The sequence below is a fragment of the Pocillopora damicornis genome, chromosome 4 (assembly GCF_964200805.1).
Source record: "Pocillopora damicornis chromosome 4, jaPocDami1.2, whole genome shotgun sequence".
NCBI classification, from domain to species: Eukaryota; Metazoa; Cnidaria; class Anthozoa; order Scleractinia; family Pocilloporidae; genus Pocillopora; species Pocillopora damicornis.
In genome coordinates this window covers 15,383,316-15,406,617 of record NC_142673.1, presented here as the reverse complement: position 1 = coordinate 15,406,617, position 23,302 = coordinate 15,383,316, and the positions used below count along the sequence as shown (strand labels likewise).

General features: G+C 39.6%; 1 protein-coding gene, 1 long non-coding RNA gene and 1 pseudogene across 5 annotated transcripts; 2 read left to right on the top strand and 1 right to left on the bottom strand.

Moving 5' to 3' along the window:
* The first annotated feature begins 2,274 nt into the window (after positions 1-2,274).
* LOC149046981 (DNA-directed RNA polymerase, mitochondrial-like) lies at positions 2,275-19,120 on the top strand. Of its 3 annotated transcripts, XM_089202958.1 has the most exons (14): positions 2,275-2,523; positions 2,615-2,695; positions 8,868-9,073; positions 10,589-10,750; positions 11,519-11,801; positions 12,205-12,445; positions 12,971-13,176; positions 13,643-13,833; positions 14,223-14,456; positions 15,473-15,748; positions 16,437-16,778; positions 17,811-17,899; positions 18,266-18,342; positions 18,727-19,120. In XM_089202958.1, exons 3-14 carry the CDS (start codon positions 9,062-9,064, stop codon positions 18,774-18,776), a joined length of 2,163 nt encoding a protein of 720 aa, XP_089059084.1. In that variant the 5' UTR covers positions 2,275-2,523; positions 2,615-2,695; positions 8,868-9,061; the 3' UTR covers positions 18,777-19,120. The 3 variants fall into 3 exon arrangements, with proteins under 3 accessions (XP_089059084.1, XP_089059082.1, XP_089059083.1); XM_089202956.1 differs by lacking the exons at positions 2,275-2,523; positions 2,615-2,695 and adding an exon at positions 6,719-7,834; XM_089202957.1 differs by lacking the exons at positions 2,275-2,523; positions 2,615-2,695; positions 8,868-9,073 and adding an exon at positions 9,516-9,818.
* Positions 4,628-6,007, top strand: LOC149046982 (uncharacterized; annotated as a pseudogene). Its single transcript, XR_016185613.1, has 2 exons — positions 4,628-5,428; positions 5,721-6,007. The product of XR_016185613.1 is annotated as an uncharacterized LOC149046982 (transcript).
* Positions 19,121-22,010: 2,890 nt separating the features above from the next.
* LOC113683851 (uncharacterized) lies at positions 22,011-22,861 on the bottom strand. The gene is made up of 2 exons (XR_003447418.2): positions 22,314-22,861; positions 22,011-22,151 (listed from the first exon to the last, which is right to left on the bottom strand). It is a non-coding gene; the product is annotated as an uncharacterized LOC113683851 (long non-coding RNA).
* Positions 22,862-23,302: the final 441 nt, after the last annotated feature.

Here is a 23,302-nt window from a genome sequence, read left to right as displayed (position 1 = left end):
ATTTATAAACAAATCTTTACCATGTAAATAAATGTTTTTAGGTAATCGAGATAACCATTGAACCTCTTGTATCGCTTTAGAAGTAACGTGTCTTGTCTTTGCCCAACTCTGAGAGCGTGGAGCGGCAAAGACGCGAGACACGAGTCTCGCGGCTTCTCCATGCTCAGAGGATACGCGTGACCTCACTATCTTTAAGGAAAAAAAAAAAGGGACTGCTCGGAGTCTGTATTCCGTTCAACCATCTCATAAGAGTGACGCGAGTCTTTTCAATTGGATGAAAAGTCACAAACCCATTCTTTACCTCACGAGCGTAACCACTGACCACTCACGAATTCACTCAGTAAGCTTCTCCTTTGGCGCGGAAATTGAAATCGTATCGAGTAAACAAAGTTATAGTGAGTTCCTTTAGATCTCCCGGAGCTCCCAAAGCGATACAAGTTCGGGCCGAACTTGTATCGCTTTGGGAACAATTACAAGTACAGGAAGAAGTTGTTCGTTAGCGAGACGTTCATTATGTCTCAGGACTGTTTTTTAAATAGCAAAGATGGAAAAAACTTTGGTTCATCGCATGGCTTAAGTGATTTGGTACGACTGTCTGAATGCAATGATGAAGTAAAACATCATTTGATAAGCTGCCACCTGTCTAAAGAGGTGTTATGTGAAAATGAGCTAATCTTGGCAAGGACTGGCCTATTTCACCTCGCTCAGGAGGGTAAACAAAAAAATTTGGATTAGCTATAGGCATCACCACGCTTTGGGGAAGTTTTGGAGAAGTGCAAAGGTAACATGTCAGTATCCTGATCATCATGTCAGGAAGCGTATCCAAGGCAGAGATGTAATGACCTTGCATATGTCTCAAGACATTCAAAAGCTGTTTGGAGGTATTATTCCAGTTGAATCAGGTAGTCCTGAGTAACATTTTCTGTTATCCATTTTTGTCTCGTGACATATCTGCTCGAAAAGAGAAGAAACTCCTTATTAGATTAAGGGTACTTAAGTACACATTACGTTATATGTATAATGTTGCTTGGTTGATAATCAATAATGTTTTTCAAATCACCTGAAAACGCAATACACTTATTCATGCATACGGTTCACAATTATTTGCGGTCAGTTTTCCTCAGTTTGTATGATTCTCATTAACCAGTATGATTAGATTTGCAGACTAAACCACCCCTTATTTGATTTAGAATAATAAAGTAAATAGTGCATGTCGGTTTTCAATTCCTGATGGATGCTACTGGGCTTCACTTCAACTGAGAAATTTGCAATCGCTTACTACAGCTCTGAGGCCCATACCGTAAGAAGCACAAGAAAAAAGTTGATGATAGTGAGTCTTGGCTGAGACAAGAAGAATTAGAGAAGAATCTACGGTCCTCAGAAACGCCACTATTAAACACGAGACAACTAAGGTAAATTGAATTAAGTGGTATTTGTTTTTTTGAAAACTATCGTTCAGATTACAAGATACGCGAATTACTCTCCCCACCGAATTTCAGTAATTATATTATAATAGTAACAGTTTCCAGGATCCAAGGGGAGCAAAAGAGAGAACAATTTTCTGTGTTGTCTGGTAAGGCAACGTGCTGGCTTTATACTTCTTCCGGCGTGATAACGATAATGATGACAACGATGGTTAAAAAGCACTGTCCGCTATTAATGATGATCATCATAGTTATAAACAAATCTCAGTTATAGTCCTGAAAATAATCTAAATCGGCTTCATATCGCCAGAAGTCAAAGTTGCTCACACTCATTCTAAGGTTCGTGCGATTTTACGACGAATTTTCAATTCAGGTGTGTTGCGCGCGCGACTTTTGATAGAAAAAACCTGCACGCGCTATAACTTAAAAAAACGTGTCAGCTGAATGAATCAAATCTCTATCATTTTGCATACATTCTTGGGAACTGCAAAAACGACTTAGAACAAACATTCTAAATATAGTGTTCATTCCGTGCAATGGGGCATTGACAAAAGGTTCTGGTGGAGAAGACACCTTATTTTATACCACTGATGACGAGCAAAAAAGGTCATATGGTACCCCGGTTAAAAATATATATTGATAACTTTATTAATTAATACCAGTTCTAATGTAAAGGAGAAAGTTATGAGATAAAATAAAAATTGTCTGTACCACGAAGCATGCCTCCACTGTTTAGGCTGGGAGTCCTGAAGCGTTTTAAGTATGTATTCGAATATCTTATGGCAATAAGCCCGCCGCCCACCCCCCACCCCACCCGCGCTATACCATTTTCACTCAGCGGCTGGTCAGCGGTCACGTTTATGAGGTAAACATGGCGATCGCTACCTGAATACCGTTCTTGTCGATCAGAAAATCAAAATACCAGCGTGATATTGCCTCCAAGATGAAGCAGTTATGTTATTTGATTCGTACTTCACATTCGAGTCGAAGCTTGGGTGGCACAGGTTATTTCTTACGGTGGAATCGACTAGGGGAATTCGAACACTAGTTGTAGTGTTTGAATTGTTGGAAGAATTGGTCGCTCGGGGATGTAGGAATGGTAAGTTCAACGAACAGTTTCAAATTTTGCCGCTTGAATTGAAAGTAAAGTTCATTTGAATTGCTTTCGTATGTATTTCTGACGGTTTTAGATCTACCTGCTTGATTTATATCTGCTACGCTCCATATTGACAAGTCCCTGGCGGCTAAACTTAGAAATTGCCGAAAATTAGGTAAGTTCACGGAGTTATAAAGTTTTCGTAAAGGTCGAGCCGCAAATTTTTTTTCTATAGTTACCTTTTCTATAGCACCTACTTCCTAGCTATGTTAGTTGGATCAGTTAAGAGCGCCTCACTTTTTCAAAAATTTACATTGAATTTGATCTGTTTTGGCATGTGTGACTTAAGCGAACAGATAAGGTGTCATTCAAGTCTTCCTGTTTCCTTGATTGAAACGTGATGTTCACGAAAGTCGCCTCGATGAATAAGATAGAGTTAATATACATGGCTTTGGTATTTATTTTTTGCTAAGTTCCGTAGTTGTTTGTAAATTGTCCTTCAAAGTTGTCATAAATTAAAGTCTTGAAAAGTGTCACGACAAGCCTTCGCTCGAGTGAAATTTAATTTCCGTAAAACTCTGAAAGATAAAGAGATCCGATCAAACGGATTGTGGTTTTAGTATGGGTACATGAATGTCTTACAACACACAAGAAATGAGCGAAATCCGTGTCTCAAGCAGAATCGACCGGACCGCTCTTACAGAGACACTCTCTTAAGTTTTCTTCTATCATGGGTATTAGTTCCTTGGTAACACTAGAGTGATTTAGCAAGAGGGTGGGAACGTCATTTCAGAATGGGAAAGTGCACAGATAATCTAGACATGACTCTATTTCGACTTTTGGTGTTAGTGTTGCCATTCTCCCCAACAAGTTCAGGACGTCATTTCACTGGTTTTCCCGTCGTGATCAAAACAGCTGGGATTTGTGTAAATTGTGCTCTTATAAATGAGATAATGCTGTTTGGAATGATTTCAGAACTCATTTCCAGAATAACCAAGTCCCTTTCTTTGTTTTATTTGGTGTGTTTGTGAAAATTTACCACTACATTTATTCTGGATTCCCAAAAGGAAACATGATTGTTAGCAAGCCATCCAAGATTTCAGGGCTCAGGTTGCTTTTAATTGAGCAAGGCTCTAAACAATGTAAGGGCTTTCCTTTGATAAATTTCTTTAACCCTGAATGAAAACTCTACAAATGGGATGCTGTTAATTTCATTGTAAATTAATTCATCGATAAATTAAACTTGCTTCATGTTGAAGTTTGTTAAAATGAAATATCACAAAGTTTACCTACTGTATTATTCAGTGTTATTTGTTGTCATTATCGTTTTTAACGTAATTAAAAAATGTTCTGCAAATTGGAGGCAGAGATAAAAAATTTGAGAATAGCTCGGGTTTGCACTTTTAATGTCCTAAATTTTTGATCAGTACTGGTGAAAACTAAGACAAGAAAGTCATGCTCTCCCTATGAAAGAAAATGACAATCAACTTGATTGTAGCATGGCTTTCTAAATCTACTAATTTGATTCAGACTTGATCAACTTTATTCTTAAAAGGAAAAAAAATTAAACAACAAAAAAAATAGAATGGGAACAAAGTCTTATATTATTCCTAAGTCTAGCCGTTTTGTTGGTGACTAGTTTGAGTACACTTCATTTGCTCATGGTTAAACAGGAACTCATCATATAAAAAATTTGAGAATAAAATATCAAAATTTGATAGATGAATCAGCAGACTCGAGACTAAACTGGGATGGAATAATTTCAAAGTCTAATCGCCCATGTGGATTCATATTAACAACTTACATGCAGCATCTACATATATATGCTCTGTTTGTGCTTGTTACATAACTCTCAAAGAAGATAATTTTGTTGTCCTTAGGATGGTCTTTAAAACTGATAGTTCAAAGGTGATAGCGATCTTAAAAGAGCTGGGGTTAGGATATTTAAGAACAAACACAACATTGACGGTCCATTGCAACGGCTGCTATGTCACTTTTGAGACACAATGAGACGACGTTCTTGACTTAGTTTCTTACCGATATTTTTGCTGTGCACGTCATTGTCAACTGACGTTCCCGTCCTCATGTAAATAGGGAACTTAAGCAACGGAGGTTTTCGGGGCGACGGCGACTGGAGTGGCAGAGGGAAGCTGGGACCGATGTAGCCGTCGCCTCCCGCCAAATTCAACTGTTTAAGCGGCAAGTTCATTCAGACGGCGACGGAGTGGCTTTCCAAAGAAAAAAATGACTTCTTTTAAAGAAACGAGAGAATTAACACTGCTGTGTTATGCTGAAAATTTACTTTCCGATGATGAATTTCTCGTTTTATGGGAAAACAATCAGTCAAGCAACCCAGATTTTCCTTGGGACAGTTATGGTCCGTTTGACCTCTAAAACATAGATGAAGCCGAATGCAAAGCAGAATTTCGCGTAGAGAAAAGAGATCTTCCTACACTAAGAGAAGTACTCGGGATTCCACCCACTTTCAAATGCCCACAGAGGACTATATGCGATGGAATGGAAGGACTGTGTATGCTACTAAAACGGTTAGCTTATCCTTGTCGTTACAGCGATATGATCGCGCGTTTTGGAAGACCTGTTCCTGAACTGTGCATGATCACGAACCGAGTCATGGATTTTATCTATGATGCACATGGCCACCGAATCACTCAGTGGAATGACACTATACTGAATCCCAGATTGCTTGAACAATATGCCACTGTCATCACAGAAAAAGGAGCAGCTCTAGACAACTGTTTTGGCTTTGTTGATGGTACCGTACGACCGATCTCCAAACCAGGAGATATGCAGAGAATCGTTTACAATGGGCACAAGAGAGTACATGCTCTCAAGTTTCAGTCGGTTGCCATACCTAATGGGCTCATTGCCAATATATTTGGCCCTGTGGGTAAGTGCCATTGAACAATATTACTTTAATACTGTTTGCAAAAATAGGGGTAGCATTGATTTGAATAACCTGATGCAGTTTTTAAAGGACATGGCTAAAATTTAATGAAAAGTCATTTGCCTATATATGGCAGTATATAAAAAGTACTGCTTGATCTTAGAAGTTTGGAGCAAATGTAAGAACAAAAGATCACTACTATCACTTCTGTTGCTGTATATTAAAATTAGGAAGCTATAGGTTGAACTATATAGTAAGTACCTTAAGTTTATTACTTTGTTTTTCTTTACTTTAGAGGGTAGGAGGCATGATGCAGGGATGTTGCATGATTCTGGGCTACTTCACAACCTGGAAGCCTATGCCTACTCAGCAACAGGGCTACCTGTTTCAAGATCCGTTTTTATCAACCATTCAGTAGCATACAGCGTTGTAAGACAATACAGATGTAACTCGATCTCAGTCTAGTTAGACATTGATGGCGCATGTAATCACGTACATATTGTAACATCCTCCCTTTTTTTTTTTTTTTGTGAAGAATAGCTTGGAAAAAGAGAAAAAGAAAGAAAGAAAAAAAAAGTAAAATTAACCAATAAAAGTGTCAATGTCAGTTCAGTTCAGAATCAATGCCATAGGACAAAATCTATCAGCTGGTGAGTTCGACATGAGAGGATCGGTAAACGAGAACACTGAACCCTATGATAACCGCGAAGAAGGATTTAAAGTCACGAGTCTAGTCACGGATATAGTCCTTGAGGTATGCTGGGCTCCTCCTGACACGCTCTGACCTCCGACATTGTTCCGGGACAGTCACCTCTTCAGGGTGTGGCTCGTGAGGAGCATTGCTCTGGTCAGGGGTAGACGCTGCGGTTGTGGTCGCCTGTTCATCTGCGCTGGCCATATCCAGTTCTGGCGCTGTGATGGTGGGTTCAACCTGGTGGTTCAGACGTTTTCCGCAGGTGCTGTCGGTTTCTGCGGTAGACTGCTCCGTTGTCCGTCTCAACAGTGTATGATCGCTCGTCGAGTCTTGCAGTGACTTTGGCCTTGCGCCAAGACTTATCTCCAAGTTTGAATGGCTTCATTCTAACAACATCGCCTTCAGACAAACTGGGTAAATCCTTTGCGGACCGGTTGTAGTACTTGGCTTGGGCCTGCTGGCGCTGTCGCAGCTCTTTCTTTTCCACTTCCAGGTTTATGGTCCTGGGTAATAGTAGGCTTTGAGTGGTAGGAAGGAGTGTTTTGGTCCTTCGGCTCATCAGGCGTTGTGCTGGGCTGGTCGTTGTCCCTTGTGTCGGCGTGTTTCTATAGTCGAGTACGGCGAGGTATGGGTCGGTTCCAGCCCTGATTGATTTCTTCAGAATGCGCTTGACTGTCTTCACCCCAGACTCAGCCTTGCCATTGGCTTTGCTATTTCCAGGGCTACTGGTAAGGTGCTCAAAATCCCATTTTCTGGAGAATTCAGCGAATTCGTCACTTGTAAACTGTGGCCCATTGTCACTGATCACTTGATCAGGTATACCGTAGCGAGCAAAGTGACTCTTTAGCTTCAGAATGGTGGTGCTGGCTTTAGTGTTCGGCAACCTGTCCACCTCCCAGAAATTGCTATAGTAGTCGATGGTGACCAGGTAGTCTTTGCCATCAAGAGTAAAGATGTCTGTGGCGATCTTCTCCCAAGGACGGGATGGGACCTCGTGGGACATTAGTGTCTCCTTTGGGTGCGTGGTGCTGTCGAGTTCTCTACATATTTCACAGGCGGAGATGTGGTGCTTCATTTCCGCAGACATGCCTGGCCAGTAGATACATTCACGGGCACGCCTCAGACACGCCTCTATTCCAAGGTGGGACGAGTGAATCTTCAGCTTCATATCTGCGCGAAGCCTCTTTGGTATCACAACGGAATTTCCTTTGAAAATCAGCCCATCTTGTACGGTCAGTTCGTCACGCATACTGAAGTAAGGGTGTATCAGTGCTGGAGCATGCTCCTTCTTCTCAGGCCATCCTACAAGAATAGTATCTCACAGCTCTCGCAGACACTGGTCCTTCCGAGTCTCTGCTCTTATTTCGTCTAAACGTTGGTCAGATATGGGTAGATAACGGACCATGTTGACTGATTCGAAGTCATCTACTTCTTTTCCGTTGTAGGGCAGGTAAGCCCTTGACAGCATGTCAGCCAAATGCATGTTCTCGCCACGCTCATAGTGCACGGTGAAATCGTATTTCTGCAACCTCATCATCATTATCTGGAGGCGTCGAGGCGCTCGAGCGAGTGGTTTCTGTAGAATCATCTCCAGTGGCTTGTGATCACTTTCGATGTGTACATGTCGACCAAATGTATACTGGTTGAAACGCTCAAGAGAGAAGACAATCGCCAGCATCTCTTTCTCTATTTGAGCATACCGGGTTTCTGTGTCGGTAAGGGAGCGACTCGCGTACTCTATAGGCTTGCCGTTCTGAAGTAATGCTGCACCCATACTGTTAGCTGTTTTCAAACATTTGGTTTCATATGCTGGGAAAATATTTGAAGGGCAATCATCACAACAGTCTTCATTTAGCTTGAAATTTATCCTGGAAATCTATCCCTGAACAATGTCTGTTGCAGGAGGCTCACAGAGTTCCTTGAGGTTCACCCACAGAAAACTGTTTGCTTCTCAAAACATGCAATGTCCAAATGCCATACATATATTTAGATGAGAGCATACAAAGTCATGTACTTTCAGGCAGTTGTTTGTAAACTATTTAGCTAAATTATTATATTTCATGCTTTTTTTGCGATCAAATTATATGTGAGACTTACGTACTGCTCTATAGCTGCTGACTTAATCAACACAATCTTCTTTCCTCCCCCTTCTACTCTATACTGAGATGAGAAAAGCTAAAACTGATCCATCTTACTCTTATCCCTTTACACCCAAACATCAGTATGCATATTCTCCTTACTGTTCTTTATGCATTTCCTAAGGTGTTGACAAGGAGAATTTGTTTAACAATCAAGAGCTTTATAGTTATTGATCATATCCTTTATTCTTGCAACCTTAATGTTTGATTTGGGGGTGATATTGTACAGAAAGATTAAAATACATTGTACCAGGCACTATTAAGAGTCAAAGGATTGAAAGTTTACTGAGTCCTTTAATTGGTATTCAGTGTTGAAATTTGATGACTTATGATCAAATTTAACCCTTTAACTCCCAAGACTCCTCACTGCCTGCCAAATGATTCTCATTATGTTACTTTGGAGAATTTGGTATTGGATCAATAATTAGTAATCCCATAAGTGACATTTTTCTTTATTCTCGTCACTCGTCTGCATGATATTGTATAGATGTAGTAAGGAGAAATTCTGTCTTGGTCACTCACGGGAGATGAAGCATTTACTCTAGCATTCTAGGTACTTGTACATACTTGTAGACAATTGTTTTGAACAAGATTTATTATTTTTCCACAGGAAATCGCATACCTCCAAAGCATGCTTCATTCTTCCAAGTCTTTGAACCTGATGAGCTTGCAGACATCATTTTGGACACCATTGTGTTTTATGTGAAAGGGCGCATTGAAGGTGTGCCTTTGTATGGTATCAGTGGAGAATTAGGTTCAGTGCTCAATACAAAATACATTGTGAAACACAGAGTGCAGTCAGGGATGTTAGACAAGGTACATTGAACTGATTTACTTAGTATGTCAGGGTAGTGGCCAGCCTATGGACCTCTAAGCCCAGGCCTAAAATTTTTTACCTCCTGATTAACTTTTAGAATGTGAGTCTTGCAAGGTATGAAACAAAAAATTGAACTTTCTTAGGGTACAGGCCTACCTGTGCAACAAGGGGAGAAGCTGGCTATGCCCCTGTATGAGTCAATCATACTTACAATACTCAATCAAATATGAGAGTTCAAGCCCTCTAGCAAAATACAGTTAATCATTTGTTTATGATTCCCAAGCTGTTATGCAGAATTCCCTGGTCAAATTTTGATGCCTTGGCTTTTTTTATTCAGATTTCAGAGTAGACCCATGATAGCATGGAATCTACAGTGTATTTGTTAAGGCCTATTTACACGGTACGACTTTGTCGCATGCGACAAGCTTACGACAGGCCTACGACACGAATTGTATCGTGTAAATCAAACCTACCACTCGCTTACGACTGTCGTGCACGTCACGAAAAATGTCGTAGGATTTTAAAACATGTTTTAAAACGCTGCGACAATCGTAGCCGAAATTGATAGAAAATGACGTATTTTGCGACAAATTTCTACTGAGTAGGGGAGGAAGGTGAAATTTTCTTGCGTCAAAATGGCGGAGGAAGTCGCCTCCGGAAAGTCGAAGACTGCTTCCAAAGCGAAAAAATACATTCTCAGATGAGGAAACAGAGAATATGATATCACTGTGGAGCGAGGAAGAGGTTCTTTTCCTTCTCTTGCAAATTATTAGGGAGCTTAAGCAACCACGACGACGACGCTGGGTACGACGCCAAGTAAAAAATGAATTTATATTTTATGAGCGAAATTCACAGTTGTCTAGATCTGTTCGGTTCGTTAATGGCTCTAAAATCGTGCCCGAGCTAAATGTGCAATGGCGGCGTGTAATTCCAAATGGAAATACGAAATATTAGCCGTCGTCGTCCACGTTCCGTACAGGACGCAGAATTTGGTCATTTCACATTGTTGTTTTGCAGAGGATGGCAAAGAAATGTACAAAGATTTATAACGCACGTGCATAGCCATTGTTCTGCTCATTAAACCTTTTGTTGGATGACGTTCTCGTTGCCGTCGTCGTCGTGGTTTGCTTAAGCTCCCTATTGAAACAATATGACCGCGGCCGAAACGAGTGGAATTGCACGCGATTTTGGCATGTCGTAGGTGAAAATGTCGTGCGCGTGTAAATTGTCCTAAGTCATGTCGTAGGCCTGTCGTAAGCTTGTCGCATGCGACAAAGTCGTACCGTGTAAATAGGCCTTTAGGAAGCACTTTCTCCTATTTCTTGACACCATTCTCTCGCTTCTAAATTCCGTGATAATCAGTACTATATAATTGCAAAAAATAAGGGGATTTTGAAAACAAGAAGTGTTTCACAAAGGTGTAGGCTGGCTTGTTTTGTCTGGTGAAGTTTTCAAGAGAAGCTGAGTAGCATGAAATGTTTAGGGTTTTTTTAATGTGCTATTTTAATCTTCAGATGAAAGCCATATATCTTGACTATTTCTCATATTTAATGGATGAAAAAGTTATGGCAACAAAGATGGCACGTGAGTTTTGGGATGAGATGGATGATATGTTACCACTTGGAGGATCATTGGAACAGGATGTTCCAAACTGGCCTTGGGCAGCAAAAGTTGTGGTATGCACATGAAACACGATTCTTTAATTCTTTGATTCAGATCAGTTTTTATAAACACTGATGGCATTATTATCATAAGTAACCACGTTTAGGAGTAGCTGAACACTCTATCATTGGAGAGTTTCCCTACAATGAATTTCAGTCAGTGGCAAAAGTATACTCTGGCTGGTCAGTGAGATACATTCCTTGACAGAGTCCTTTGATTTTAGGAGTTCTTGTTCAAACTCAACCCTTTAACTCCCAAGATTTCATTAGTAGTTCTCCATAGTTAGTGTCTGCCATACAGTCCTCATGATGTTTGTTTGGAGAATTTGGTATTGGATCAGCTTATATTCCCTTAATTTATATTTTTCTTTATTCTCATGACTTGTCTGCTTGATATTGTATTGATATTGTATGGAGAAATTCTGTCTTGGTCACTCATGGGAGTTAAAGTGTTTAAGTGCCTTCTTCCCCACTTTGAACCTGATTGGCAAATAACCCTTTACACCTTAACATCAGTATCCATATTCTCCATACTCTACTCTATACATTTCCTTTGGAACTGACAAGGAGAATTTGTTGAACAATCAAAGCTTTGTAGGCTGGGAATCATTTCCTGTATTCTCATGATCTTAATGAATGCTTCAGCAGTATTACTGTAAGGAGAAATTAGATGCTGGTGACTCTTAGGGTTGAGTATTAGATGCTATTTTCTAAGTTATTATGAAGTGTTTTGCTGATCTATGATATATTATTGACACCATCAAATATTGCATACTTCTTCAGTTTGGCTGTTCACTGGTAGAATGCTTCCTCAAGACAGCACAAATCAATGTAAATCTCTTCAACAATGGTCCTGAGAAGATGCTTCCAGCTTTTTATCACACGTATGAATTTAAAATGGACAAGAGGTATGGAGTGTTGAAACCTCATCCAATAGTTTGCAAATTGTTCAAGGGGTACTTGGCAAAGCAAGGGGAGATTTCCATGGAAACAACCTCAGTGCCAATGTTGGTGCCACCTCGGCCTTGGCGTGCTACTAAGGATGGGGCTTACCTCATTTTACCAGGTTTGAAAAATATTTGAGATATTCCTAAACATTATGATTTTATCAATTCATTCATCAAAAATTGCCATGTTAGTGACTCTTATGACCATCCCTTTTAAGTACATTGAAAGCATTTTAAATAAGTAGATATTCAGATATATAGGTGGAGCATATCGTGACATCCCGATTAACGGCTGCGAGGAGGCTATTCATTGATCAGTCTAAGTCTGTCCCAGTCTCCTTCACAACCGTTGTTTGGTCTCGTCACGCAACCGCTCTCTTTCCCACCTGGAAGAGAACGCGTTGCGTGACAAGACTAAACAACGGCTCTGAAGGAGACAAAGTCAGTCTATTCCCAAAGTTGATTTGTCTGTTTGAGGATAATGATAAAAAAAAACAATTATTTGTTGTGGTTTTTTCACAGTTGAGCTCATTCGCAGCACCGGCGATGAAGATGGTCAATATGACAAACTTCTGGAAGAAAAGACAAACAAAGAGGATTTGGTGGCCATATTTGACTCGCTGAATTTTCTTGGAGGATGTGCATGGAGAACAAACAAACGAATCTTAGATCTTGCCATCCACATGTTCAACAACGGCGGAAATGAGGACTTAGCAGTACCGGGGCCTGTTATTCAACCGGAAGTGGATTCCATATCATCCAAGTGAGTGTTAGTTCATGGCCGGGTTGTTCAAATATGGTCGAGTTAACCTTGGCTTAGTGTAAATTTAAGTTTGGTTTGTAGATTTTGGTTAACTTTGAAGAAAAGGTTACTGTTGACATGGTTTTTAACTTTCTTCAGTTTTTTCAGCAATGAAGCCTTGAAAACTTTTAGTAAAAAGAGACCCTTTTGTGCAAGAGTCGCGTACATAATGCGATAATCTCTCTAGAGAGTCAATTATTTCCAGTTGTTGATGTTGAATTAAATATATAAAATACCGTAAACTGGTTTCCGGATTTTGAAAAAGTATTAAAAACGAAACTCCTAATTAAGTTCTGTTAGAGGCTTTCCATCATTTCCTTTCATTTCACCCTTTGCTGGGTGAAATGTTTACTTGCAGGTTGGATGAACTTTTGTCTATGTGGAACCATACTAAAAAAATTTTCATTGAATTATGAGATATTTGTACATAGGTTTTATTAATTCAATACATCGTACCTCTCACAGTCTGTATCATTCATTCCTCAGGACTGACGATTTACAAGAGAAAAACAAATTGGTACGTGAGAGGAGATTAGCCAAGAAGGTGGCTCGTGAACAATATTCTCTGCGCATGTCCGCGCTGTATAAACTTTCTGTCGCAAATCATTTTCGTGATCACGTGTTCTGGCTGCCAATCAATCTGGACTTTCGAGGAAGAGTGTATCCCATTCCCCCACATTGTGCGCATGTCGGTGAGTACTGATTCTGCTTTTGTACGTTACGAAAAACATTTGGGTCATTTTCTGCATCGCACACTTTACTTGTGGGTTCGAAACGCATCAGGTTTCACTCGTCCATTGGAAAAGTACTTTTAACCCTTAAATCTAAGACTGACTGGCTTCTAATTTCTGCTTACCATATCATCCCTGAATCAAACCATTTGACGAAGCTGTTGAATGTTTCACAAATTCTCCTTTTCAGCGCCTTAGGAAATGTATAAAGAATAGTATGGAGAACATGATTACTGATGTTAGGGTGTAAAGGTTAAACAGAATAAGATAGACGGTGAATTTTTTCCTCCGCATCAATAATTTCGAGCAATCCCTGTCTGGTATCAAGGCTTTGATACCAGATTTTTTTGATACGATTATTTTTCTTCTTTCGTTTGTGGGCGTTTTCCTTCTTAACCTCAATTTTATTAACTTTGTCTCTGTTAAGGGGATGACTTAAGCAGAGGAATGCTTCAGTTCGCTAAAGGAGTTCCTCTGGGAGAGAAGGGCCTGGACTGGCTCAAAATACATTTAGTGACGTTGCACGGTGCCAAGAAGAAATCATCTTTGCAAGAACGTTTGGATTACGCCAATGAGATCATGGATGATATAGTGGATTCTGCTGAAAACCCTCTGATGGTAAATACACCAATTGCAAGAGCAGAGAAGAATTCTGATTGGTTATCGAGGGTGAAAGTTAACCTATCAGCTGTAGCGGACGTTGATCAAGAAGCTGTCGTCTCGAAATTCAATGAGCTTTTAGGATCTGATAGCAAATTCTCTACAACTTTAAGTGATGTATATTTTCCTGAAAAATGATAATGAGAGCGAATTTCAATAAGTGCTCATAATAATCCAGGATTACATTGGTTTTGTTTTATTTTTACTTTTGCTTATTGTTTGGTTCTATGAAAGCCGAGAAGAACTTAGAGGGTTCTCTCCACTTTAGCGAGAGTTGACACTGATGTTCAGATAAGGCATTTTTTCATATCTGTGCCCTTGGTGGTAACGTTCCTTTCCCGTTACAGGGTCGAGGCTGGTGGAAGACAGCGGACGATCCGTGGCAAACGCTGGCCACTTGCATGGAGATCGTAGACGCTATGCGGTCCCCAGACCCCGCGCAGTATATTTCCCATCAGCCAGTTCACCAGGATGGCTCGTGCAATGGTTTGCAGCACTACGCTGCCCTGGGCCATGATAGTTATGGCGCAAAGCAAGTCAATCTGATGCCTGCTGATCGACCTCAAGATGTTTACGAGGAGGTATTTTAAAACAAACCGTTCTTTCGCCAACTAAGATTGTTTTAAACTTTTCACTTCGTAGATCTCATAAGTAATTCTCCCTACTGTCTGCTATAAAATTCTCATGATGTTAATTCGAAGAATTTGGTATTGGGTGAACTAATAACCCCATAAGTGATATTTTTGTCTCTATTCTCATTACTTATGAGTAGAAATTCCGTCCAGATTTCATGGGAGTAAAACGGTTAAAACTACCTTTAACATTAATCGCGTTAAGCCTTAACAGAAGCTTATAAATAATATGTGAAGGCAGTAATGTGTCTGTGGATGGGCATTAGGGACAGCAACGCCAGAAAAGACGTCCATTCAAAAATGAATTTAAATTTATAGTTCGAATTTCGTAAATGGCTGACTGTGTTTACCGTCTCGAACGGCGCCACACCTCAACTTCAGTTTAACGTATGTGAACAGCGTTGAAATCCATTTAGAAACTTAAATAATTTGCCGTTTGGCTTACCGTACACAGAGCACGGAAACTGTGTTGATTTCTTGTTGTTGTAGTAACGAGGACGGCTTAGAAATGTACAAAATTCTAAAGCACACCTACTTAGTTATTGTTCTACTCATTTGATCTTTTGTATCGCCACGTCTTCCTTTCCATTGCCGTCTTGGGTTGCTTAAGGTGCGTACTCACTGAGCCTCGCATTAAGGCTGTTAGCATATTACGGTGAACGCTCGCCAATAACAAATTTGGCTCAGGTTGTTTTTCCGAACTTAGCGTCATTTTAAGTTCAATGTTTTATTTTCATTCTCGTTTTACATGGTTCCTCTCAAGGTTCTCTAGATTCTCTCTCTTAGACTCTTCCTATGACTGGTCATACACTATGGTTTTCTTCTTGGGCACTACATATAAATTATTCATTTCAACTTAAATTGAAGCATTGGTTTTTTGAGTTTAGGAACTTGATATGTGTAGAACAGACTAAACGCCCTAAACTGCACAACATGTGTTCTATAACTTGTTTTCTCTCCTGTAGGTAGCAAAACTTGTCGAAGGAACTCGAGCACGTGACGCTGCCGACGGTAACGAAATTGCTAAGGACCTGGAAGGAAAAGTCACGCGCAAAGTGGTTAAACAAACAGTGATGACCATCGTTTACGGCGTCACTTTCGTCGGCGGCCGACTACAGATCGAGAGACAATTGCGAGACTTAGATATGGACCCGAAGCTGGTTTTTAAATGTTCTCATTACCCGGTGAACAAGGTTTTTGCCAGCATCGGAGAGATGTTTACAGCAGCAAGTGCCATTCAGGTTGGTTTTGTTTTAGAGATACTTGGTGAGCACTACGCGAATTGAAAAGTGATTTTGTTTTCCCCAGCCTTGGCGTGAGATGCAGAACTCAGAGAACAGTGATTTATCGTTTTTTTACCTTTTTTTTTTCATTTTGTACCATTTTTACCGTTTTTGAGAAATATTTTTGCAAACTAAGTCCAGTGCCATACGAAGAAACATTTCGTGAGGATTGCAAACATTCTCGGGCTGTTACTGCATTAACTGAGCTGCGTTGTAATGATCATGAAAGGTAAAGGACTCTTAGTTGGTCTCAGGTTGGCAAAAAATAGATGAGACCTACACATCCTGAGACTTACTTAACCCCATGATGTCTCCCACGAGTGACCAAGACTGAATTTCTCCCAACTGTATCAATACAATACCAAGCAGTCCAGTCATGAGAATAAAGAAGAGTATCAATTTGGGGATTATTAGTTGATCCAACGACGAATTCTCATAACTAACATAAGAATTTTAAGGCAGAGAGTAAGGAGAATTACTAATGAGATCTTGGGAGTTAAAGGCTTAAACAGTGTCGATTTAAATCTACTTCATGTGTCCTTAATTTAATCCAGGGAATAGAGACACTTTCTAGCAAGCTTTTAGGTTTTTTTTAATTTTATTTTATGTTTTTATGCTAATTACAAGTTAATTCTTTTTCTTGCAGAACTGGTTTGCTTCATCAGCCACACAAATCGCCTTAGTTGGTCACTATGTAGACTGGTACACTCCCCTGGGACTGTATGTCAGACAACCTTACTGCAAAAAGCCTGTCAGACACTCCATAAAAACTAATCTTCAGTGGTTACTGTTAAAAGTGAAAGGGCTTCCTGATATTCCGCCCGACTCGCGGAAACAGCGCGGGGCCTTCCCGCCAAATTTCGTTCATTCCCTAGACTCCACGCACATGATGCTTACCGCGCTGTATTGTCAGCGGTCTGGGTCGACTTTCGCGTCTGTACATGACAGCTTCTGGACTCATGCGGCCAACGTGGGTGTCATGAATCGAGTAAGTTAAACGGAATTGACAACCAAGCAGGGACCTTATTTAGGGGAATCCCAGAATATAATCTTTGCCGGAATAGTACTTGCGCATCATTCTCTGTTACAGCTATAAAGTATACTCATTAAATGCCCATGTTAGAACTGCCTGAACATGCAAGTATGGAGCACCACGTGTCTTCGGAACGGTAATCTCAGGTCACAAACGCTGCTCGCAAAGGATTAACATTTTCTTAAGGTTACCTAGATGAACGGGCTCTTTTATTCGTTGGGTTGAAATTGAAGGCATTGCAAAACTCTCACTGCTCTCGACGAGGAGGAGTAGATTTTAATGAACTTAACTATAAATAGGGTTGCTTACTGTGCATGGTAGTCCTATGTAGTTCCTTTTGAGCAAGTTCTGTAAGTTCTATTGTTCTGTTGTACCTGCATTGGCTTCTTTTTTTTTAAGGAGATTTTACATCGGAGGAATTTATCTAAAAATGTTTGGATACGTCGGTTTGTCATCTGCTTTGTGACAAAGAATGTACTCTCTTAAAATTGTTGTATATTCTTAATTTAGTTAATTTATTGGTATTCATATTTGTTGTTTTTTTTTTTACTGACTGGCTGACTGACTGACTGGCTGACTGACTGACTGGCTGACTGACTGACTGGCTGCCTTAGGGAAAGACTGACTGGCTGACAAACAGACCGACTGAGCGAAAGAATGACCGACCGAATAACTGACTGACTGATTGACTGCCAGAGGGAAATAATGACTGACTGATGGCTGAGTGAATAAATGACTGGCCGACCAACCTAGTGATTGAGTGAAAGAATGACTGACTGCCTGTCGACTGCCAGAGTGAAAGAATGACTGGCGGACTGTCTGACCAACTAACTGAATGAGTGAAAGAATGACCGGCTGACTGACTTACTGTCAGACTGGCTGACTAACTGACTGAGTGAAAGATGACTGGCAGACAACCAGACTGATTTATTAATAAACCGACAGATTGATTGATTGACAGACTGATAACTGTTTTGCCATTTTCAGATTTGCCGCGAGCAGTTTGTCACACTCCACAGGGAACCCATTCTTGAGGAACTTCAAAACCACTTCGAGAAGAATTATGCTAATTTGAAGTAAGATGATAATTGTTTCTCGTTACGTCTCTTACTCTGCAGTATCTTATCAATCCAAGGTTACAGCCTGAAGAACTGCGTTAACCCGTTGTGTTCGTGGCTGTCTTGTCGTTGCGTAGCTGAACATGTAACATTGAGACTAGACTACGATTATTCCCTTCTTTTCGGCGAAGTCCGTCGCACGGGTCCAAAAAAATTCAGGGAAAAAGATTGATGTTTGCGAGTCGCGCAGAACTCTTTGTATTAGACGCACTAACATCAACTCTTTTTTGACTTCCGAAAAGGAAGGACTGTTCGCGGTTGGGACAGGAATTTTTTTGTTTTATTTTATTTTGACGCTTAATTAACAGGACACTTTTGTTACAGGCTTAATCGTCCGTTGAAATCGAAAAACTCGAAAGTGGAAAGAACGCGCGTATCATTTGATGGACGACCTGAACTTGGTAAGTTTTTGAACGGCGTCACAGAAGTTATCCTGATACAAGTGCAAATGAGCATTCTGGAGATGATTTTTTTTTAGTTTTATTCTACACCATCACGATTCTTCAATAAACTTTAACATTGGCGATTATCGTCGCGACTCTTTTTCAAGAGAAGGTGTCTCTTTGGGCCACCCGCGCCTTTTTTTTTAACCTGGGGGGAGAGGAAGGGGGTTATTTTTTTCCTTACACTAATTTTTTGTTTTTACCTCACCCTATCCTTGCTCCTGCCGAAAATTTTCTGATGGCCTTACAGCTAGAGTGATATCATTAAAAGAGAGCTTTTCTCTCTACTTTAAAAATGACTGATCTAGTTGTAATTCTTTTCTCTTTTTCACGATCTTTCAGGTGATTTTGACATCAACGAAGTCCTGCACTCCACTTACTTTTTCTGTTGATCAGCAAAAGAATTGAAGGACTCGATCAATCAATGAGATAATGAAGAATCAGTTTGTCTCATGAAAGGATCAGCCCTATTTGGGTTTATTTGAAATCAATCGACACTTTAGGATATCACGTAACGAACGCATTCGGAGGAGAAAGGCTTCGTCATCAGTCTATGTGAAGAAAACGCTATCTCTTGGTCTACTGACGCTTATTTATGTTTGCTCTTGGGCACAGTAAATGAACAATATCACCATGGAAACCATGATAATCCCTTTTCTCAAGTAATTTTGCATGGCCCAAGTACTTCAACGCGAAAAAAAATAAAAATTTCAATTTTTTATTCGTTACAAAGAAATGAAGATTTTGCTCATTTCTTGTCCTGTATTTAATGTTTATACAAGCGAACTTTTCTGAGTGACGAACAGATATATTATCATATTCTTCATGTAACTGCCACGACGGTAAATCACCCTGAGTTTGAAAGTGGTGCGCACGCATTCTATCCAAGTTCCTTGTTTTGAGAAGGCGAGTTCCGTTGAAGGGAAGAGCCTTTCTCTCCCCCCCCCTTTTTCACAACACCCCTTCCACTTCCATTGTTACTCTCTTACCAAACTGTAGGATTTCTCAGCAATGAAGTAAAAACCGTTCGCGTTCCGATTTACTACGCCCTGACGGGAGGAAGATTTCCTCCGGCTACAGAGCGTATGAACGACCTCGCAGTCCTGGTGAGTTCGAATGAATGATCATTACAGTAAACGAAATCTTATAACAACTTACAAGTTTCATAGCTTATCCAAAACAGACAACAGTCATGCTTTGATTCTTACACAGTATTTGTGTCCTAAGAGGATTTACGTTTAACGAGTGCCGTCTGAAAATGGTCTGAAACGGCAAACCTTTAATGACATTGAGCTACATGAGAGCCAGAAGGATTTATTATCAATAGGTGCAAGATGCGGTGTAAAGATATTACTTCAATCCTATAATAGGCCCTGAAGATGACTCCGTTTAAAATTGTGGATATTTAACTACATAGATATTAGACCTTCACCACACTTCAAAAACCTCATCTGTAAAATGAGGCTAAGTGCGAAACTATTTTGGTGAAAATCCTTATCACTTCAAAATCCTTGTGATTGCCTTCGCTTTAAAACAGGGGCCTTGTTCGCGTTGAATATGGCCTATTAATCATCTTTTTTTTTGTCATTTTTTATTATCCACAGCTCAAGTATGATTTAATTCTTTATTTTTTATAACTTTCCCTTACGATGAGCAAGAATCCTCAAAATTTGCCTCGCGTCCATCGTGTGCCTTGCTCGCTTAGTTATTAGTAACAGCGTGTCCAGTAAGTATCCTGTAGGCACCATTTGAAGCGTGAATGTTTCAGACTTCCTTTCCTGCAATGTTCTTTAGTTGAAGTTTATCTGACAGTCATTTACTATCCGCTCGATTATCTACTCCCTCTCAGACCGCTAAAACTTCCCATATGTCTTTGCGGGTGCAGCACCGCTCGTCGGCATGATGAATGTCTTTGAAAGGTTTGTACCCAAATTTCAAGGCTTTTTGATCCTGAACTGTTACTTTATTAGGAATTTAAACGTATTCTTGCTTACAGAGTCAAATATTTTATCTTTTTTTACAGTGTACTTCGACGACAAGGTCCCTTCCAAAGTTTGTTTACATGTTCACAATATGGTAAGCTGCAAGAGTTTTTTAAAAGCATCTTAACTGTTTAAACAAATTATACGATGTTCACAAGAGCAATTTATTGAAAGTATTAGCTTCAGGAAATTGTATAATAACGGTTTGGGATCAGTTGTAATATTATTATTCAAAAGGGCTGAATTGCAGAATTACTTGTGCTATTTTGCATACTAAGAATGACATCCGTATCTCTAGGGATCCCATATGTGATCTGGAAAACGTGGAAAGCCTTGAATTTTTTAATGGGATTTTCCAGGTCTGAAAAGCCCTGGAAAAAGACCGTTGATATTTGAAAGTGTTAATAATCTGGAACTCGGAATTAATCTCGAGAAAATTGTTTCTGAAAAAGGGTACAAGCCCTGATCTCATATGCGCTTCATGTGCTATTTCATTGATCCCACATGCAAGGACAGGCTCCAAGAAGTGGCTCTCTTCGTGTTTCCATTTTAAGCTTTAACTTTGTTCAAATCTTGAAGCTTCAAATTTGAGTTTTGACTGCTAAGAACTAAATGACAAGCTGATGTTGGGTTTCTTACAAAATCAATCATGTTTCCATGTTATGGGTAGAGAGGATGAGTGTGATGGGAGGTTCAAGGCCGTTATCAGGACTCATTTATGGAAATGTTTGAAAATTCATTTGGCTGGGGAAATTAACATTCTTTGACAAAAAGTTTGGGATTTAAAACATTTATGACTGTGGCAACTGAGTCATGGCTTGTGTGGGCCTTAGCTACCTGACTACTGTATCAACTTTGTTACCCAAACAAAAATATGCAAAAAAAAAATGCCTTCATAACTCCTGTTACAGTGCCAATGAGAGCACATCTTACAGGATAATGTAAGCTGATAATCTGTCTTTTTTGTTTGTCTAAATTTCTGGTGATTTTTAGTCAATTTGTTGATGAACTTATGCACAAACCCACTTTTGACTCTAAATGAAAAATTTAACTAGTTCAACTTTTTGCTCACTGTATTTTTCAATAAGGTAACTGAAAATAAAGAAAATTATGTGTGCCACTTGGCAAGGGCATGAAAATTGTTAATTTTGATCCCTAGACAAACTTTTAAGACTGGAGATGACTCTTGCTTTCTTAGATGTCTGTTTCTCAACATTTCTATTATATGATGGTTTACTGTGAAGTATTAAGCCAGTAATTGCTTAGGGTTCCCAAATCAAGTTACCTTTTATCTAAATAGTTATCACTATAATGGCATCTGAAAGATGAGTAGCACAATCACCATGCCCATAGGGGGTTGACTGCAAACTTTCAATGATTTCTTCTGTTTTACATTTTCATTGAAGCCAAATCTTCGCTTACAGGTAAAATTGTTCTTATTGATTATAGTAAAAGCAAAAAATCAGAAAACCACATTACTGTCTTTGAGAAAATACCCGTGAAAGATGAAAAATCGAGCCAATTTTGGTTGTAACGCGTAACACAATCTCAGTGGTAAAATTTTTTAAATACATTTTTCACTGAAAAGAAAGCTCGTTTGAGCAAACAAATTACACCTAATGATAACACACAATAAACACTACATTTGAGCAAAACTTTGACATTTCAAGTTTATTAAAACGCATAGAAAAGATTCATCATTCTTAAGTATTCTTTGTGTAACGCTGGGTTTCAGAATTTGGAAGTACACCAAGTTGTTGTCCGCAGAATGACTGAACTGGAATCCTGTGGGAACAAAAACACATTAACCAAATGCTCATACTTGGTGTTCTAAAACAGCGAAAAATCAGTCTAAAGGATTGACTATAACCGGAGAAATATCAGTGTAAAACAGTCGCTACGGTTTTGTAAAACCTGATTACGCAATAATATTTTTCATCAACTTACCTTCTCCTTCGCCAATATACTTCAAACACGGCAAAGTCGGGTTTCGAAACGATTACACTTCAATGCTCATAAGTTTCTCTTGTCATTTCCAAGTTTTCGCGTCCATATCTTTAGAAACGGCCAAAATATTCACTTTTGACCAAGTCGCTACGCTTTTTACCATGTTGACGCCATATTGAGAACGGAGTCTCGCCACAAATGCCACCAAAAGCGCTATGAAATCTGCTGTTTGCACCGCCATTTTCGCCTTCATCTTTTCATCTCCGTGTCGAAAATATCTTGGTAACCTTTCCTATTTTGGTTTCTGCCATTTTATCAAGGGTCTGGGGTCTTCAAGCTCAATAATTTTTCTGAGATTTAGCCATCTGTAAATATCGCTTCAAGTGTGTCGGGAAATGGTGCTCGCCGACAAAGGAAACTCTCGCGTATGAAGATTTTCACCAGATTTAATATTTCTCACGATTTACAGCTCTCACTTTGTGGGTACACGTCGTGGTATTCTCTCTCCAAAATCGATCTCATCTGTCTGTAATTCTATATTTTATCCTTAAGATGAATAGCCTATTGTTACAATTACGCGTTTCGCTATCAGTTCATGCACGTAACATAAAAAGGTAACACAACTCGCTTCCGGTCACGACAAGTGCGCTTGACAAGAGGTTAACGAAAAGGAAGAAAAGCTTGCGAGGATCAAAGAGTGGAGGAGGAAAAAACAGGAAAAGAATAGGCTAAGGAATCTAAAATATAATGAAAAGAATCGCAAAAAGAGAGCTGAATTTCCAAGAGAAAAATGGTAATGTGATCTTCAAGTTGTAAAAAGAGGCAGAAAGTCAGTTTTTAGAGTGCCAGTTGATCTCACTAGGGAGATACTAGCCTCCATGTAATACAAAATGTTATTATTTCTACTTTTTACTATGTCAGTGAACTCGAAATTGATTATTTGTGAAAAAGACCACACCCACAAGGGATTATGGGTAAATACAAATTTG

Excerpts from the sequence above, each read along its gene's own strand:
- LOC149046981 (XM_089202956.1), top strand. The coding sequence starts at position 7,741 with ATGTCGACCAAATGTATACTGGTTGAAACGCTCAAGAGAGAAGACAAT. Across the intron at positions 13,177-13,642 it reads CCCACATTGTGCGCATGTCG|GGGATGACTTAAGCAGAGGA; the intron begins GTGAGTACTGAT and ends GTCTCTGTTAAG. Across the intron at positions 17,900-18,265 it reads AAGAATTATGCTAATTTGAA|GCTTAATCGTCCGTTGAAAT; the intron begins GTAAGATGATAA and ends CTTTTGTTACAG.